This window comes from Sinohyriopsis cumingii, chromosome 13, assembly GCF_028554795.1.
Source record: "Sinohyriopsis cumingii isolate HCF-2022 chromosome 13, ASM2855479v2, whole genome shotgun sequence".
Lineage (NCBI taxonomy): Eukaryota > Metazoa > Mollusca > Bivalvia > Unionida > Unionidae > Sinohyriopsis > Sinohyriopsis cumingii.
The window spans coordinates 33722068-33741115 of record NC_142973.1 but is presented as its reverse complement, the minus strand read 5'-3'; the positions used below and the strand labels follow the sequence as shown (position 1 = coordinate 33741115).

The 19048-nt window shown below is 34.7% G+C and overlaps 1 protein-coding gene across 2 annotated transcripts in view; it reads left to right on the top strand.

Moving 5' to 3' along the window:
• The window catches only part of LOC149785176 (N-acetylglucosamine-1-phosphotransferase subunits alpha/beta-like), a 141833-nt gene that overhangs the window by 104602 nt on the left and 18183 nt on the right, over positions 1–19048 (top strand). For both annotated transcript variants that reach the window (XM_089978975.1, XM_089978974.1), the window contains 5 exons: positions 307–373; positions 1971–2081; positions 4143–4228; positions 10031–10129; positions 17949–18003. In XM_089978975.1, the coding sequence (XP_089835101.1) occupies positions 307–373; positions 1971–2081; positions 4143–4228; positions 10031–10129; positions 17949–18003 (418 nt within the window). The remainder of the gene's footprint in view (positions 1–306; positions 374–1970; positions 2082–4142; positions 4229–10030; positions 10130–17948; positions 18004–19048) is intronic.

The following is a 19048-nucleotide window of genomic DNA, read 5'->3' as shown; positions in this document are numbered from 1 at the left end:
CCATGACATATTATGGAGCTAATTTTCCAAATTTTTTATTTTGAGCTCAGGTTGAAAGATTGTAGAAGCAAATATGTTTTGGAGGATATGACACATGCACACATGCTGCACACAACACACATGTATCCATGTATGCACATGTACACACACACACACACACACACACACACACATGCATGCACATGCAGCAAAATTGCACATGTGAGTATAGTAACTTTTGTAGTTAAATGGCTTATTTCTTTCAATAAAAAATATCAGTCTATTGTTATTTTAATTATCATATTTGGGGTTCTGTTTTTATTGTAGCATATTGTCGGACCGTGAAATACGCACCTTGGCTACCAGGTTGTTTGATCTCCCACTTGATTTACAAGTAAGTAATTATAAGTTCATAAAATTAGTTAAATTGAAAACATCACTTAATTTCATTAATTATCTAGAATTCACTTCTATTCATGGGGTATCAGTTTTCATGGAATTAGTGATATCACCTAACATTTTTTTATTTTTTAAAATGCAAGTTGTGATGTCCACAAAAGAATGAGTCAGTGAATTTGAGATACATGAAAAGAATGGGACTCCTTCCCCATCTGTAAATTTTAGTATGTGAAAAGAAAGGCCTCCTTCCCTGTCGGTGAATTTTAGGTATGTGAAAAGAAAGGCCTCTTTCCCTGTCTGTGAATTTTAGGTATGTGAAAAGAAAGGCATCGTTCCCTGTTTGTGAATATTAGGTATGTGAAAAGAAGGGACTCCTTCCCCATCTGTAAGTTTTAGGTATGTGAAAAGAAAGGCTTCTTTCCCTGTCTGTGAATTTTAGGTACATGACTTTCACAATCCAAATCCAGTCATCAGCATGTCATTATTTCACAGTCCAAATCCAGTCATCAGTATGTCATTACTTCACAGTCCAAATCCAGTCATCAGTATGTCATTACTTTCACAATCCAAAATCCAATCATCAGTATGTCATTACTTCACAATCCAAATCCAGTCATCAGTATGTCATTACTTCACAGTCCAAATCCAGTCATCAGTATGTCATTACTTCACAATCCAAATCCAATCATGAGTATGTCATTACTTCACAATCCAAATCAAATCAGTATGTCATTACTTCACAATCCAAATCCAGTCATCAGTATGTCATTACTTCACAGTCCAAATCCAGTCATCGGTATGTCATTACTTCACAATCCAAAATCCAGTCATCAGTATGACATTACTTCACAATCCAAAATCCAATCAACCACTGGTTCATGTCACCTCTTCAGTTAAATCATTATGTCTGTGTCAGATGTGTTCATCTACATAAAGGCATATTGTAACCAAAGTCTTGTCTTTTAATGGCAAGATAAGATTAATAAAGGTTAAATAAATGCAGTTTATCAAATTGCCTTGAATCATTGTATATTCTTCTGCATAAAGGGAAATTAAAATCGGCCATTTTGTTGTTATTAGACCTTGCTAAGGACTTGGACTTAGATAGCCCAGATCACAGAGAAAGCAGCATGAGTTAGGAAGGTTGTGAGTTCCCAACCCGTTTTGGCTTCTTATTTTTCCCCTATGATATTTGTACCCTCTATGGAACCATATTTCAGTCAATATGCACCCAAGAGTGATGTCTGGGGAAGGGATGAGGGTATACTGAATTAATGGAGACATATGTAAATGTCTCTGTCTGGGCAAAGTGATATGGTAACCAACACATCGGAATAGGTATGTATGATGGTATAGTACCAGTCTAGAGTTGGGGAAATCCTATGTTCAAACCCCAAACAGTTGTGAATTCCTCTCCTCTGACACAGAAACCAGTTTCTCAGCTTCTAAATTTAAACATATACATTGTTTTTGTGATAAGAATACATTAGACTTTAGTGAGAGTGAAATGTATGGAGAATGTTCTCTAGGAGGTGAATTAAATTGATAATCCTCATCAATTCACAAAACTTGTACCTGTTTTATCCCTGCAGACCCTGACAAAACTTGAGCAGACCTTTATCAACTGTTCACGTTACTTACCAGAGGAACTGATCCACCAGCCAGGAGTCCTAGAGCAGGAAGTATATTATGAGAAAGATATGGTAAGCTTTTGACAGCCTGGGTCCTTGAGCACTTAGTGTACTATGAGAAAGATATGGTAAGCTTTTGACAGCCAGGAGTCCTAGAGCATAAAATGTACTAGTCTCAACAGAACTAACAGTGGCATGTGATATATCCATGGTACATCAGAAGTCCTAGCCAGAGTATTCAGACAACATGAGATCAATGTAAATCACAAAACATATCACTCTTTATGACAATAACTTACACGTGAATGACAAAATTTAAAATTTGACAAAATGTGGTGTGGTTTATTACATCATTTGTAATGATTGTGAGAAAGATTACATTGGGGAAACAGGCATAGTGTTAGAAACCAGGATTAAGGAACACATCAGTAGAGAGTCATCGATCATACATGAAGATTGCAGTAATATGGGACACTCCATCATCCCCAACCAAACCAAAGTGATCACATCAGAGGACAATATATGGAGAAGGAAGGTGAAGGACACAATCAAAATAAACAGTGGAGGCCAACACTAAGCTGGTGTGAGGGGTTTGAATTACTACCAATCTACATCAGTCTCCTGTTATCACATGACCATTATAGGTCTTATGATCAACATTAATATTTGATGAAGACAGTGTGGGAAATTACTACTAATAATAAATAATCCAGAGCAAGGAAGCAGTCTTGTCAGGAATAATGTTATAATGAAGGGCCTTATAGTACTTTATAACAGGAACCTTGTCATAATGAAGGACCTTATAGTACATTATGATAGGAACAATGTCATAATGATGGGCCTTATAGTACATTATAACAGGAACCATGTCATAATGAAGGGCCTTATAGTACATTATAACAGGAACCATGTCATAATGAAGGACCTTATAGTACATTATAACAGGAGCCATGTTATAATGAAGGGCCTTATAGTACATAATAAAAGAAACCATGTTATAATGAAGGGCCTTATTGTACATTATAATAGGAACCATGCTATAATGAAGGGCAGTATAATACATTGTGATAAGAACCCTGTTATAATGAGGGCCATATAATACACTATAATAGAAACCATGTTATAATAAAGGGCCTTATAGTACATTATAATAGGAAAGATGTTGTTGGGTTTAACATCATTTGTCAGCACAAGACAGGCAGTACATGGCAGTCAGTATAAATGATGGAGGAGGAACTCAGGAAAACCCCAGAAAGAACCACTGACCCACGAAATGGCAATGATCCATAATAGTGAAATGGCAATGATCCATAATAGTGAGTGCTTTAGACCTCTTGGGGCCCCTAGGAATGATGTTACAAGGAAGGGCCTTATAGTACGTTATAATGAAACCATGTTATAATGAAGGGCCTTACAGCTAGGAGTGTTACATAACTTTTCCAGCAACAATGGCTTTAACAACAATGTTAAGTTGATGCATTTAAGGTTTTGAAATTCTCATATCTTCAACATTAGTTGCTGTATTCAAGTAAAACTTTGAGTTAATATTACTGTGCATCTAACTGTACCTGGATATGCTAGGAGATCCTAACTTGACTACATAAACAAGGCTACATCAGAAGAAAAATTTGTTTTAAAAGGGAGACAATTCATTCTACAAATCTTTGTATTGAAAGAAATGTTTGTTGTCCCCCTTTGTTATGTCACCTGCATTAGTGTTGCAGAGCTTATTTGTTACTGCCAGTGTCATAGTTGGTGATAGTTGTGACAAGTTTGGATTTAGTAGATATATACTTATGTTTAAGTCTGGGGCCCCGAGTGGCCGAGTGGTCTAAAGTGCTCTTCATTATGGATCACTGCCATCTCACCTCTGTCTGCGGCGGTTTGAGTCTAAGATTCAGCCAATGTGGGTATGTGAGAAAGCTTGCCAGTAGCTTCTCGTGGGTCGGTGGTTCTTTCCGGGGTTTTCTCTGGTTCTTCCTCCACCATTAATACGGGCCGCCATGTATAGCCTATCATGTGCTGCAAAATGGCGTTAAACCCAACAACAACATGTTTAAGTCCAGATTATATATATATGTATGAATATGCAACCATTACTTTATTCAGACAGCTTTGTTTTTTGTTTTTCAGCCCCAGGTGACAAGAAACCTGTTCATACATTGTCATCAAATAGTTCAAATTGTGAGGAGCAATTTCAAGGCGCAACAAAAATACAAGTAAGTTTGTATTATATAAACAAACTTACTTTAGAAAGGTATTAAGTACATAGACTGTATTAAATGCATAGGCTGAGTATTAAATACATAGATTGTGTTAAAATGCATAGACTGTGTATTAAGTACATAGACTGTATCAAATGCATAGATTGTGTAGTAAAAAAATAGACTGTGTATTAAATGCATAGACTGTATTAAATGTATAGACTGTGTATTAAGTACATAGACTGTGTTAAATGCATAGACTTTATTAAATGTATGGACTGTATTAAACACAGAGACTGAGTGTTAAATACATAGTCTGTGTTATAATGCATAGATGGTGTATTAAGTACATAGACTATGCATTAAATACATAGACTGCATTAAATGCATAGACTGTGTATTAAGTACATAGACTATATTAAATATAAAGACTGTGTATTAAAAAGATAAAATCTGTATTAAATCCATAGACTTCGTATTAAATACATATAATGTGTATTAAATGCATAGGATGTGTTAAAATGCATAGACTGTGTATTAAGTACACAGACTATTAAATATATAGACTGTGTATTAAAAATATAGAATGTGTATTAAATGCATAGACTTTGTATTAAATGCATAGGCTGCATATTAAATGCATAAACTTTTTATTAAATACATAGGCTGCATATTAAGTAGACTGTATATTAAAATCATGTGCTAAATACATAGACTATACTAAATACTTAGGACATGTATGAAATTCATAGACTGAATTAAATATATTGACTTTGAATTAAATATATAAACAGTATTAAATACATAGACTGTATTAAATGAATTGACTGTACTACATACATAGACTGTGAATAAAAAAAGGTAAAATATTAAAATTCTGTTAAACATGGGAGAAAGAAAATGGCAAAGGGAAAACATGTAAAATGAAAGTGTTTATAGCTATATGGGTTAAATTGATGGTTCAGAAGAAGCATATCTGAATCCAGTAGGTGTGGAGACAAGCCCACATTGTTGTGATACAATTTTCCTGTACTTGATGGGAAAAAATATTAATTCAGATATCCAAAACAACAACAAAAGAAGCAATAGAATTAAAAAAGAACACAGCAAGAGCTCTTGATTCTCATAGACTCTGTAGTTAGTCTATTTCGACATTATAGCACCATAGAATGCAGATGTTGTGGTCCCTCATTTTAATTTTGAGTTCATCAAAGTAATTTGTTTTATAGGTGAGTCAGCCATATATTGGGATGCATTATAAGCAATGCTGTATAAAAACCACATTGGAAACACATGATAATAGGCTATTATAAGCCATGACGTATAATCAAATAAATAAATAACCTAGCTTTGTCAAAATAATTTTACTTAGTTTAGTTTGATTCATGACCAACCCCATGTGTTACAACTCTATGGGACCGCTCTGGTTTCCTGGTGGTTAGAGTGTCCACCTTGGATGTGGGAGGTAGTGGGTTCGATCCCCGGCTGAGTCATACCAAAGACTACAAAAATAGTACTAAAAGCTGCCTCGCTTGGCGCTCAGCATTAAGAGGTTAGTGTTAGGACTGGTTGGCCTGATGTCAGGATAATGTGACTGGGTGGGACATTATGCTACATGTCTGTGGCATGATGCCTCAGTGCTAGACATCACTATAAACTGTCACACTGCAGACATCAAATCCAAATCACACACACACACACACACACAACTCAATGGTGTTAAGCGAGGGTGCCAGGTGGCTGAGTGGTCTAAAACACTAACCTTTACAGATCACTGCCATCTCACCTTGGTCCATGTGGGTTCAAGTCTTGGGCTTGGTCAGTGTGGGCACATGAGACAGCTGCAAGTAGCTTCCGTTGGGTTGGTGGTTCTTAAGGTGATTTTCCTGGGTTCTTCCTCCTAGTTATACTGGCTGCCATGGATAGCCTATCATGTGCTGAAAAATTTATTTCGCTATAATACAAAAGTGAAAATTTAAAAAGAACTTAGACTATTGTGAATTAAATCTCAGATAGTCCTAAAAGTTGTGTTGAAAGTCCAAAAGTATTGAGGATTCCAAATAAATTACAGTGGTGTTCCAAATGAATTCTAATCTTAAATGTGCTGACCTATCAGTGGCCTGGGATAGTGTTGATGTGCTAACAGTCGTGATGTATCTCAATGATATAATCCAAAATGTCCTTGAATAAATTCACAATAATCCCAAAATAGTGATTTAGTCTGAAAAGTATTAATGAGCACTTTGTAATTCCAATGAATAATTTAAATAAATATATCTTCTCAAACTAAACATGAGCACAAACTTGATTTCTCAAAAGACTAATTTTAAGATAGGAATGAGTAATTCTGAAGTAAACAACATTTAAATTAAAAGCTAAGACTCAATAATAGAACCGGGATGAGAGTAATTTTCCTATCAAATTCCTAAACAAATTGCTTCTAGAACATTCTTTATTTCTTAAACTAGAGCTTGAACTCATCATTTGTTGACATATGTACTTCCAATTAATAATGATCTTAAAATAAAATTGAAAATCATAGACAGAATTAGCTATGTAATTTGTTGTTTAAAAAAAAGGAGATTAGTCAGGTAGGTCTCTACACTCAATTACAGTCCAAGGTCAAACATACTGTATAGATTTACATGATAGACTTCTCAGTAATCCCAAAATATTGATTTAGTCCAAAAATGGATAAATGAGCACCTTTTAATTCCAATGAGTAATTTAAATAAATAAATCCTTTCAACTTCAAATCAAAATGAACTAAATGACTGATTCCACTTAAGATGCTAAGACAGAAGTGAGTAATTCTAATGTAAACAACCTTAATATAAAAACCTGTGCCACAATAAGAGGATCAGGATGATGGTCAAAAATTCATTATAGAACATTATAAGTTATAAAGATGATCAGGTCTGTTACAAAAAGTTTAGTAAAGATCATGACAAACATCAGGTAGACAAGTAATTTCCTAGCAGAAAACTGTTGTCCTGAACTCAAATCCAGGTAAACATGTTTACCTACAAATAATAATTATCTTCAAATATAAATTTGCTATGTAATATGTTGTTTACAAAAAATGACATTCGTCAGGTAGGCATAAACTCCTACCCGCAATTATGGGTGATTGTCAATCACACAATTCAGATTAAATATACATAACACATGTCACATCAAGGATGGCATTATATTGAGGTCATGGGCATACCTATGTTATAGCATGGCTGACCATACATGTGTTACATCATGGATAGCATTATATTGAGCTCATGACCATACCTTTGTTACATCATAGATGGCATTATATTGAGTTCATGTCCATACCTGTGTTGTATCAAGGATAGCATTACATCGAGTTCATGACCATGTCCCTGTTACTTCATAGATGGCATTATATTGAATTCATGACCATACCTTTGTTACATCATAGATGGCATTATATTGAATTCATGACCATACCTATTTTGCATTATGGATTGCATGATATTGAGTTCATCACCATACCCTTGTTACATCACGGATGGTATTATATAGAGTTACTATATTAGTAAAGAAGTGAAATAATGAAATAATACAAATATCAATTTTGCAGTGAGATTTGCCCAGTGTAATGGGTTTGGTTTTGTGTGGTTTAATGCCATTTTTCAGCACATGATTGGCTATACTTGTTGGCCAGCATAACAACTGAACCATGGGAAGCTACTGGCAAACTTTCTTACATATCTGCATTGGTTGAGCCAAGAATCAAACTCATGGGGAGAGAGGTGAGATATGTGTGTCAGTTGTTAAGGCATGTGTCTCAGACTATGCAGCAACATGGGGCCCTTCAACATAATGGGATTCACTGCTATATCTACATTATATCAGGATGGCATTATTTTGAAGAATCTTGTAATTTAAGAAGTAGATTTAAATTTAATGATATAAGTAGCAAGTTAGATATAACATTCACTCAGTTTAATATGATGTATGACCATACCAGTGTTATTACTGTAGTGTAAAATTCACTCGATGTGATAGGATGTCTTACCATACCAGTGTTATTACTGCATTGTAAACTTCACTCAATGTCATAGGATGCCTGACCATACCAGTGTTATTGCTGCAGTATAACGTTCACTCAGTTTAATATGATGGTTGTCCATACCACCGTTATTACTGCAGTATAAAATTCACTCACTATAATATGATGTATGATCATATGAGTGTTATTACTGCATTTTAAAATTCACTCAGTGTAATAGGATGTATGACTATACCAGTCATTCACTCAGTGTACTGGGATGTCTGATCGTACCAGTGTTATTACTGCAGTATATCATTCACTCAGTGTAATAGGATATATGACTATACCAGTCATTCACTCAGTGTACTGGGATGTCTGATCGTACCAGTGTTATTACTGCAGTATATCATTCACGCAGTGTAATAGGATGTATGACTATACCAGTCATTCACTCAGTGTACTGGGATGTCTGATCGTACCAGTGTTATTACTGCAGTATATCATTCACTCAGTGTAATAGGATATATGACTATACCAGTCATTCACTCAGTGTACTGGGATGTCTGATCATACCAGTGTTATTACTGCAGTATAACATTCACTCAGTGTCATAGGATGTATGACCATACAAGGTATTATTGCACTATAAAATTCACTCAGTATAATAGGATGTATGACCATACCAGTGTTATTACTGTAGTATAAAATTCACTCAATTTAATAGGATGTTACTGCCGTATAAAGTTCACTCAATGTAATAGGGTGTCTCACCATTATTACTGCAGTATAAAGTTCACTAATTGTAATAGGATGTCTCAGTGTGATTGCTGCAGTATAAAATTCACTCAGTGTGTAATAGAAAGTATGGCCATACCAGTGTTATTACTGCAGTATAAAATTCACTTAGTGTGTAATGGGATGTATGACCATACCAGTGTTATTATTGCAGTATAAAATTCACTCAGTGTGTAATAGAAAGTATGACCATACCATTGTTATTATTGCAGTATAAAATTCACTTAGTGTGTAATGGGATGTATGACCATACCAGTGTTATTACTGCAGTATAAAATTCACTCAGTGTGTAATAGAAAGTATGGCCATACCAGTGTTATTATTGCAGTATAAAATTCACTCAGTGTGTAATAGAAAGTATGACAATACCATTGTTATTATTGCAGTATAAAATTCACTTAGTGTGTAATGGGATGTATGACCATAACAGTGTTATTACTGCAGTATAAAATTCACTCAGTGTGTAATAGAAAGTATGGCCATACCAGTGTTATTATTGCAGTATAAAATTCACTCAGTGTGTAATAGAAAGTATGACCATACCATTGTTATTATTGCAGTATAAAATTCACTTAGTGTGTAATGCGATGTATGACCATACCAGTGTTATTACTGCAGTATAAAATTCACTCAGTGTGTAATAGAAAGTATGGCCATACCAGTGTTATTATTGCAGTATAAAATTCACTCAGTGTGTAATAGAAAGTATGACCATACCATTGTTATTATTGCAGTATAAAATTCACTTAGTGTGTAATGGGATGCATGACCATACCATTGTTATTATTGCAGTATAAAATTCACTCATTGTAATAGGATGTCTCAGTGTTATTACAGCAGTATACAAACCAGGACGTGTTTAATAGTGAGGGATCACTGTAAATTAAATTTAAAGCTTGAAGACAAAACCAAATAAAATCCACAAAATTGACTATTCCATATGATCTTTGACCTCACCATCCTATTTTTGTGAAAGTAATAGGTTTAATATGATGTTGCCATGCTTGTTACAGATACACGGAGTTGGATGATACAGAAGTGACCTTCAAGATGATCAAAACTAACATCTCCAGTGTTGTGGGTCAATTGGATGATGTTAGAAAGCATCCAAAGTAAGTGACTTGCATTAATAGGTTGTCTGCATATAGTACAAGAGAACTGATGCTAACCCCCCTGGAATGATAATCGCTTTTAGTCATGGTTTCACTTGTATTTACAGATAACACATAGCAAGACATAGCATTTTAGCAATGAAGACATATGTATCGGCCTTCCCGTATGAAATTTTCCACTTGGATTGGATATGGAATCCATACATATGTTTACAGAAATATTCATATGGACATTTTTATTCTATAGCTGAACCACTCTTATGGATTTCAGTGTATCCATATGGAAATGTTATGGATTCCTTACATACTCTGTATGGAAAATCCCACAAAATATGCAAATTAGTCTATGAGATTTGTAGGTTGTCCATATGGAATTTGGCAATAATCCATATGGAATTTCTGATTAATCCATATGGAATTTGGCAATATTCCATATGGAATTTGTGAATAGTCCATATATAATTTGTAAATATTTCATATGGAATTTGGTAATAGTCCATCCTGTACGAAATTTTTCAGACGTACTTAAAGTGGATTTCAGACAGGTTTTTTAAGCGCTTTCTGCCTAAACCATAAAAAAATCTGCTTCAGATTTCTATTAAACTGCCTAATGATTCTTAGACATTATTTTGAATCCATGATAAATATTCACCATAATTTTTTTAATGGATTATTTTGATAGACATTATCAAATAAGACTTAGGTTTTTCTTGTCATTTTCTTTCATTGCATACAAAACCTAATCCATGATGGCATCACTTAAGTCTTTTTCATTTTACTGAAAAGTTTGGTGAGATTTCACAAATATTTCAACCAAAACTTTCCTTGAAAATGTGGTGAGATCTCACTAAAATTTCACTGAAATATTTGTGAGGTTTCAAAAAAAATTTGACTAAAACTTTTGAGAGACTCCACTAAAATTGTGATCATTATATAGTATTCAGTAGTTTATCAAACATTTTAGAAGGTTTCAAATTAATAATATTTATGAATTAAACAGGACTTTATTAACCAAGTTGATATTAAGTGTGCATGAAAACAAATATACAGATGTTGTAATTATATGACATCCAAGGCAAGAGATATGGGAGTTTATTTAGAGAGGGTAACTCACTTAGTTACAGAACTAATCTACCTTGATGCCTTCTATCTGTTATGTACAATATATTCAACATGATGTGAAGAATCTGGCTTGACATTAATAATTGATTTTACAAATCAAAGTATCAAGCCTGGAACATATGCACAGGCATCTGTGAACACAAAAACATATATAAAATATTAAATATTAATCTGTATTGAAAACTTCAACTGTGAAAATAATGCAAAATTATAGAAAAGCATCCATTTGAGACATTGATTATAAAAAGAAGAAATGCTAGGAACCTGCCTTATGTCACTTATACTGCAGACTTGATTTTTATTATTGTACAATCTATGATGTTATTTTGGTCTCTTGACTTAGTCCTTGTTCCATAAGCAGCCATGACAAATGTTTATCATGATATAATTACTCTTATTTTACACCAAATTCTAACACCCTTAGATAATATATAACACCTCACAATATTCAAAGATGATTATACATGTGGGCCAAGAATTTTCTGCAAAGATATGACTATCTTTGATAGACAAGGGTATTTGGCAACAATTCCCTCCAGTGATCTCTACATTGTCCCTCCCTAAATTCATTCTGGAAGTTAATCAGTTTTGAGTTATATAACTTTGAAATCATCCTGGTTCAATTTTCCTACAGATTGACCAATTACGTTCCCATCGACTTTGCATTCAAGCTATTCTCATTGCTGCACATTTTTCAAATGGTTATTCAGCCTAGTATCCCACTCGAAAATTCAAATTGTCATGTTTAGCAAGCATTCTCATTCCCATCAGTTTCTGTTATGCAACTATTCATTGGGCAAGTGCAAAATTTTGACCAATCAGAAAGCTCTTTACACCGATCATCTTTTAAATAATAAACAGAACAAATACTTATTAGAAAGCTTGTTGCTGAATGGGACCAGATAGAGCATTATTTTTTAAAAAAGTTTCAGAGATGATATTTTAAGAAAAGGTTCCATATCAAGGAAAATTAGATTCAGGTCAGGAGAAAAGCGAAATTCTGATTTAAAATGGAAAGCAAGAAAACTTGTTTGAGGGCAGTTAAATCTAGTTTAAGTTAAATGAAAATACAACAACAAGAACAACAACAAAATTTGAAAAAGAAATATAACAAGGAAAGATGTGGAAATAAGTTAATGTGCCCAAAATAGACAATAAAATTACAGTTATCAGAAACAGGAAATATAAATGCTGCTGAAAATCATTCAGATTTTACAAAAAACAAAAAATAAATTTTATTTTATCCTATTGATATTTTTTATTGAAATGTCACTGGTATTCCAATCACAAAATATCACTATATTTTCAGAATTTTTGACAAACTCTTAGTGAAATTTTAATCACAAATTCCCACATATTTTCAGAAGTCTTGGCAGAGGTAGTGAAATTTCAATGACACACTTTCAATGAAATTTTCAGAAATTTTCGGTAAAATCTCTTAAAATACCATAATTTTAGTGAAAAAGGACATTTGAGTGAATGTCAAAAAATGTTCGCTGATTTTGTTGAAATCTGAGACATTTTCACTAGGGTATGATTTTTGTGAGCATATTTTGATAGGAAGCCCAAAAAATTCCAAAGATTCATCTTTGCTTGTGCTACCAGATTTTAATTTTCTGATGATGTTTACATTTTCTCTACTTTTTGGGTCATGTCTTTGTCTGTTTTTAAACATCTGTGGAAATAAATTAAAGAAAACTGACATGCATGTGTTTCTTCAAATTTATATGAGTATATATTCATCCTTCCACATCAGCTACACTGACATATACATGTACTCTAACTCCCACCAATATTTCTATTTGAATCAGATACTTTAGGTTATTAATTCTTCAGAGAGTATTTTCCATGATGCTATAATACATGAGCCTGCTTTCCATATGGAAAAAAGTGCTTATGGATTAAAGTTGCAACTTTATTCCATATGGAATTTTCACTTGCTGTGAAGTACTTATGGAATTGATGTGGAATAAATTGTCTGATTCCATAAGTTTTTCAGTCCATATCTCTTCCATAATGATTCCTGAAGTATTCCATACAGAATCCATGAGAAATTTCTGTAAGGGTTGTCAGTTAACACTTAGGAAAGGGGAGGTGGTTGTAATGGGGAGATAATCAGCAGCAAAGATTAGTAGTACTGCTTGGAAACCAGAAATGCTGAATATTTATTACATAGATATTGCAACAGAGTCACTGAGTACATTTGAACACCTTTAGTTATTGACTTTGACACATAATTAGTTTCTTCGTCAAATTGATCACGTTAATATCATAAAATTACTCTCTGCTACCTATGAATCCAGCCTTCCCTGAATAACAAAAAATGTCTTTCTGTCTGAATATTATGTAAATGAAGTGAAGTAATTCCTACAGCCTAACTCCCTTTGTTCCAACTAGGCGGCCACCCCCATTTGGGATGTTATCGGATAAAACTCTTGCATGAAACTGTGAATAGTGAAGAATCCATTGCAATTTATAATCAGTGGTCTAGTAAGGCAAAAGGTTGAAATGCAACATTTGTGGCATTTTTTCCAATGGTAAAGTAAGTCAGAAAGTTGAAATGCAACAATTGCAAGTTTAATTCCTTCAGTGTACAATCTACTTCCATTGCCATGGCAGGCTCAATGATATTGTCTATGTCATGGTGGGCTTGGTGATATTGTCAATGTCATGGTAGGCTCAGTGATATTGTCTGTGTCATGGTGGGTTTGGTGATATTGTCAATGTCATGGCAGGCTCAGTGATATTGTCTATGTCATGGTGGGCTCATTCATATTGTCTGTGTTGTGGTGGGTTCAGTGATATTGTCTATTTCATGATGGGCTCAGTGATATTGTCTGTGTCATGGTGGGCTCAGTGATATTGTCTGTGTCATCGTGGGCTCCATGATATTGTCTATCATTCATGAGACATGACCTAATTGATGACAAATTGTTTTATATCTCAGCTAATCATGGACAAGGAGATCTTATGGGATGACCAGTTGTCTGTCATCTGCCAATCACCACTCAATGGTCTATTTGCACATGTTTGTTATTGCTTCTACTAAACATCACAGCTTTTATCATTGCCATGAAACATTATGCACACAGTCATGCCAAGGTCTTGTTGGATCTAAATGAAACTGTTGCCAATTGGGCATCATCTTGAATATTTTGTTATTTATACCTAAATGAAAATTGTGGCAATCTTTTTATTGCTAATCTTCTTTGATTTGTGGTCATATTGACTTGGGGATTTAACCCCTTAGGGTGTATACTTCAGTGGTGCCAATCTGACAGCCAGATGGTTTCAGAATTCAGCAGTTTAAAAGAAAATAAATATCTTATATTGAATTCCTGGAAATTGTTTTTGGGTAGTAGAGCACAGTCTCTTCATGGGACTTTTGTTTTTAAAGTTTCACAGCAACATTTAGCCTTTGTTCATCAAACTTTGAATAATTTAACTTGTACTAAACTTCATTATTATATAAGTGAAGGTTGGCATAGATTCAGATTGAAATCCTTCTCTTAAACATATTACAATCATTATCATGCATAATTTAAACGCTGTCAGAAGGGGTATTGTAATCATAACTGTCTGTGTTTGTAATCATAACTGTCTGTGTATTGTAATCATAACTGTCTGTGTATTGTAATCATAACTGCCTGTGTATTGTAATCATAACTGTGTTTGTAATCATAACTGTCTGTGTATTGTAATCATAACTGTCTGTGTACTGTAATCATAACTGCCTGTGTATTGTAATCATAACTGTGTGTACTGTAATCATAACTGCCTGTGTTTGTAATCATAACTGTCTGTGTATTGTAATCATAACTGCCTGTGTATTGTAATCATAACTGCCTGTGTTTGTAATCATAACTGTCTGTGTATTGTAATCATAACTGTCTGTGTATTGTAATCATAACTGTCTGTGTATTGTAATCATAACTGTCTGTGTATTGTAATCATAACTGTATGTGTATTGTAATCATAACTGTCTGTGTACGATTAGAATAAATCAAGCACCATTTGATAAAATACAGCACAAGTGGGTCACTTTATTGGCGTTCTTTGTCAACAACTGCATCGCTTTAATTAATGCTTGCATCATCTGGACAACAGAGGATTTGCCCTGGTGGGGTGAAAGAGTAGTCATCTTCTAGAAAACCAATAACACTGGACAACAAATTTTTACAAAAGTCATGTTACTGAAATAAAATTAGTCAATTCTTATCAATTTTTATGTGCTGAACACGAATATGACAGTCAAATTGCAAAATTGGCTCTAATTTTTTTGTAATCTGCAAGAAATTAATGTTTACATAACGAAATGCATTCCAATAGTAAAAGGTCAACTGTAATAGCCTACCTGTAAAAAATCAAGTCATTGACTACATCTTAGATTTCTTCGCCTGTCTCTTGTACAGCTGTTCGGGAGCATCTCTGAGGAGTGTCCAGCAGTAGTCAGCCAGCATTGTAGTGGACCATTTTCCCTGGTATCTTTGTTCCATTGTTGCGATATCTTGATGAAAACGTTCGCCGTGTTCATCACTAACAATACCACAGTTGCTAGGAAAGAAATCCAAATGGGAATGAAGGAAGTGAATCTTTAGAGACATATTGCAGCCAAGTTTCTTATACTTCATCAACATGTCTTCTACTAGTTCCTTATAGTTTTCTGCCCTAACATTTCCGAGGAAGTTTGTAGAAACTAGGCGAAAAGCATTCCATGCTTGTTTCGCGTCACCTTCCAGCAAGTTGTTGAACCGGTCATCTTTGAAAAGCTCTCGAATCTGAGGACCCACAAAAACTCCCTCTTTAATCTTTGCTTCGCTGAGTCGAGGGAATTTTTCATGCAGGTATCGGAATGCTGGCAAAGTCCGGTCAATGGCTTTCACGAAGTTCTTCATCAAACCTAGTTTGATGTGAAGGGGTGGTAGCAAGATTTTCTGAGCCTCAACCAGAGCTGGGTGTTGGATATTCTTCTCTCCAATGGCTACATTCTGCCTGTGAGTCCATTCCTTCCTCATGTAGTGCATTTCCCTTGCTCGGCTATCCCACTCGCATAAGAAACACATGTATTTTGTATATCCTTGCTGCAGTCCCATTAAAAGGGCAACTACCTTCAAATCACCACAGAGGTGCCAGCTGTACTTGTTATACTCAATGGAATTCAGTAGCTGCCTTAAGTTATCGTATGTCTCTTTCATGTGGACAGCATACGCTACTGGAATAGATGGAAGAATGTTTCCATTGTGCAAAAGCACAGCCTTGAGACTCAGTTTCGAAGAGTCCACAAATAGTCTCCATTCTTGTGGGTCATGAGTGATTTTTAAAGCATTCATGAGGCCCTCAATATCGGAACAGAATATCAGATTACTTTCCTTTCTGAAGAAAGGCTCCAATTGCTGGTGGCGCTTTCGATATGCAGTAATTGTGACATCTTCTTCTAGAAGATTCCATTGTTGGAGTCTTGATCCTAGCAATTCTGCCTTGTTCTTTGATAAGTCCAAATCACGAATCAGGTCATTTAGTTCTTCCTGTGTTATTCTGTGTGGGGTTGATGATGCACCACAGTGAAAATCTGGATCACTGCATGCTGATGGACCAGGAGAAGAACAGGTCGACTCACCTTTGTCTTCGTCAGATGAATCAAGAGAATATTCTGCTGGAGGTTCTGGAATAGGAAGTCCCTCACCATGTGGAACTGGTCTCAATGCAGACGGAATGTTTGGGTAGACTATTCTCGACTTCTTTCGCTTCGTTATTCCGCCGGAAAGAGGAGGAACCAAGCAGAAGTAACAGTCATTTAGGTGGTTGCTTGGCTCTCTCCACACCATTGGGACTGCAAACGGCATTGATGACCTTTTGCAATTCAACCACTGTGAAAGCTGTGTTGTACATGTAGCACAGCATATATGCGGAGCCCAAGGCTTGTCTTGGTCACCAACCTTGCATCCGAAGTAAAGATGATATGCCTTCTTCACTTGAGAATTGATACTTTTCTTCTGGTTGGCAAATGTCACTTCCCCACAAATATAGCAAAAATTGTCCGCGGTATTAACACACTTTCGAGGCATTACTGTTCTTTATTGTACATAAATGGATAAAATAATAAGTTTTATGTAACAGTAGCTTGAACTGTCTCGCACAACGTCTAAAATATTTTAAATGCTGAACCTATCTGATTGGGCTTTATATAGTACACTGCTTACGTCAGCTTCAGCAGCCGCCTGGCATTAGTATAATAGGCCTACACATGTATAGTACACTGCTGACGTCAACTTACTTCAGCAGCCGCATGGCATTAGTATTGCATTGCATCAGAAAATGATGCAATCAACTGTGGATGATGTGAGCATGATGGTATTATGCAATGTTACATCATTATTCCGGATGTTGCTGCAGTCCTACTGGAAAAATTTACACAGTGAAACATAGAAAATGAGGTATATGAATATCTTCAAAACGAGAGCCAATACAAATTTTTCACGGTTATATTCGTGTTCGGCACACCAAAATACTACAGATTAGGGCCTTTTCAAGTCAGTAATGATTTCACTGTTGACCAGTGTAACATACCACTATACATATAATACTACATATAAAAACTGTCACTGGGTGCAGTGGTGAGTGGGCAGTTGTTTTGTTTTTTTCAACAGATGCACTTCTATTTTCCTTGCTTTTAAAATCCATCCATTTTTCTTTGCAGGAAATTTATTTGCTTAAATGACAATATTGACCATGGTCACGAACAAGCCAAGACAGTAAGTTCATAACTCTGTTGTTCTCATATGTACAAAAATTTCTACCCTATATGCAACAGGCTCACAGTTATTTGAACTTCTGTTATCCAAATTTACTATTTGTCCAGTTCTAGCTAAATTTGTTCTTTGTTTATATATCTGTTTTACATCTATTATCCAAACATTGATTATTTGAGTAACCCCCTTAATCAAAGTAATTTAGTGGTCTGAAATCGTTAAATCCTGTTGAATTTATCATGCATTATCTCTGTTCGAACTATCATGAGCACATGTTTGATGTTGTGAATTGTGACACCTGTCTGTCCAAACTGTGAGTACTGATTAATCAAAAAGCAGATTGTGTTTATTGTTTGACATTAATCTAGTAATTTATTCACCTTTTGACAACCACATTATTAATTCCATTAATGACAGTAGTTTTATATAAAGTTGGTGTGTTAAAAGAAAGTCAGAAAATCATGGAAACCCTTTGAAAGTTACATTTGGATAACTGGAAAACACTAATGAGCTCTTATCTAGACTTAGTAAAGTTAATGATTATGTGGTGAAAGAAGATTTCAGTAGAAATGTACACAACAAACTGTGCTTGTTTGTTTCTTAAAACATGTTTAAAAATGAGAAAAAACAGTAGAAGAGAATTGAATATCACATGAAAAACAAACTAACTTATCAAGTGATCCATTGATTAATCGGATCTAAAAATTTGTTGTGTATGAGCATTTTAATGCATATTGAAGTGATAATGACAACACTAATTTTATCTTGTTGTTGTTTGCAATGTAGATTATTTTAACGATGACTGATAATTTTCACTACTGTTTTTGTCTTTGTTTTATGCTGTTCCAATGAAATGGCTTCTTCGATACATTGCACCACCATGACCTTGAGTTATTTGAATCCTGGTATTAAGCAAAGTTTTCTTCTAATCCCCAGACTTTGAATAATGGAGTCAACTGTACTTGCTTGTAAGTCAAATCCAACTACAAATGACACGCTTTGATTTGTGCTGTTTGTACTACAGATTTCTCCTCACAAACCACATATA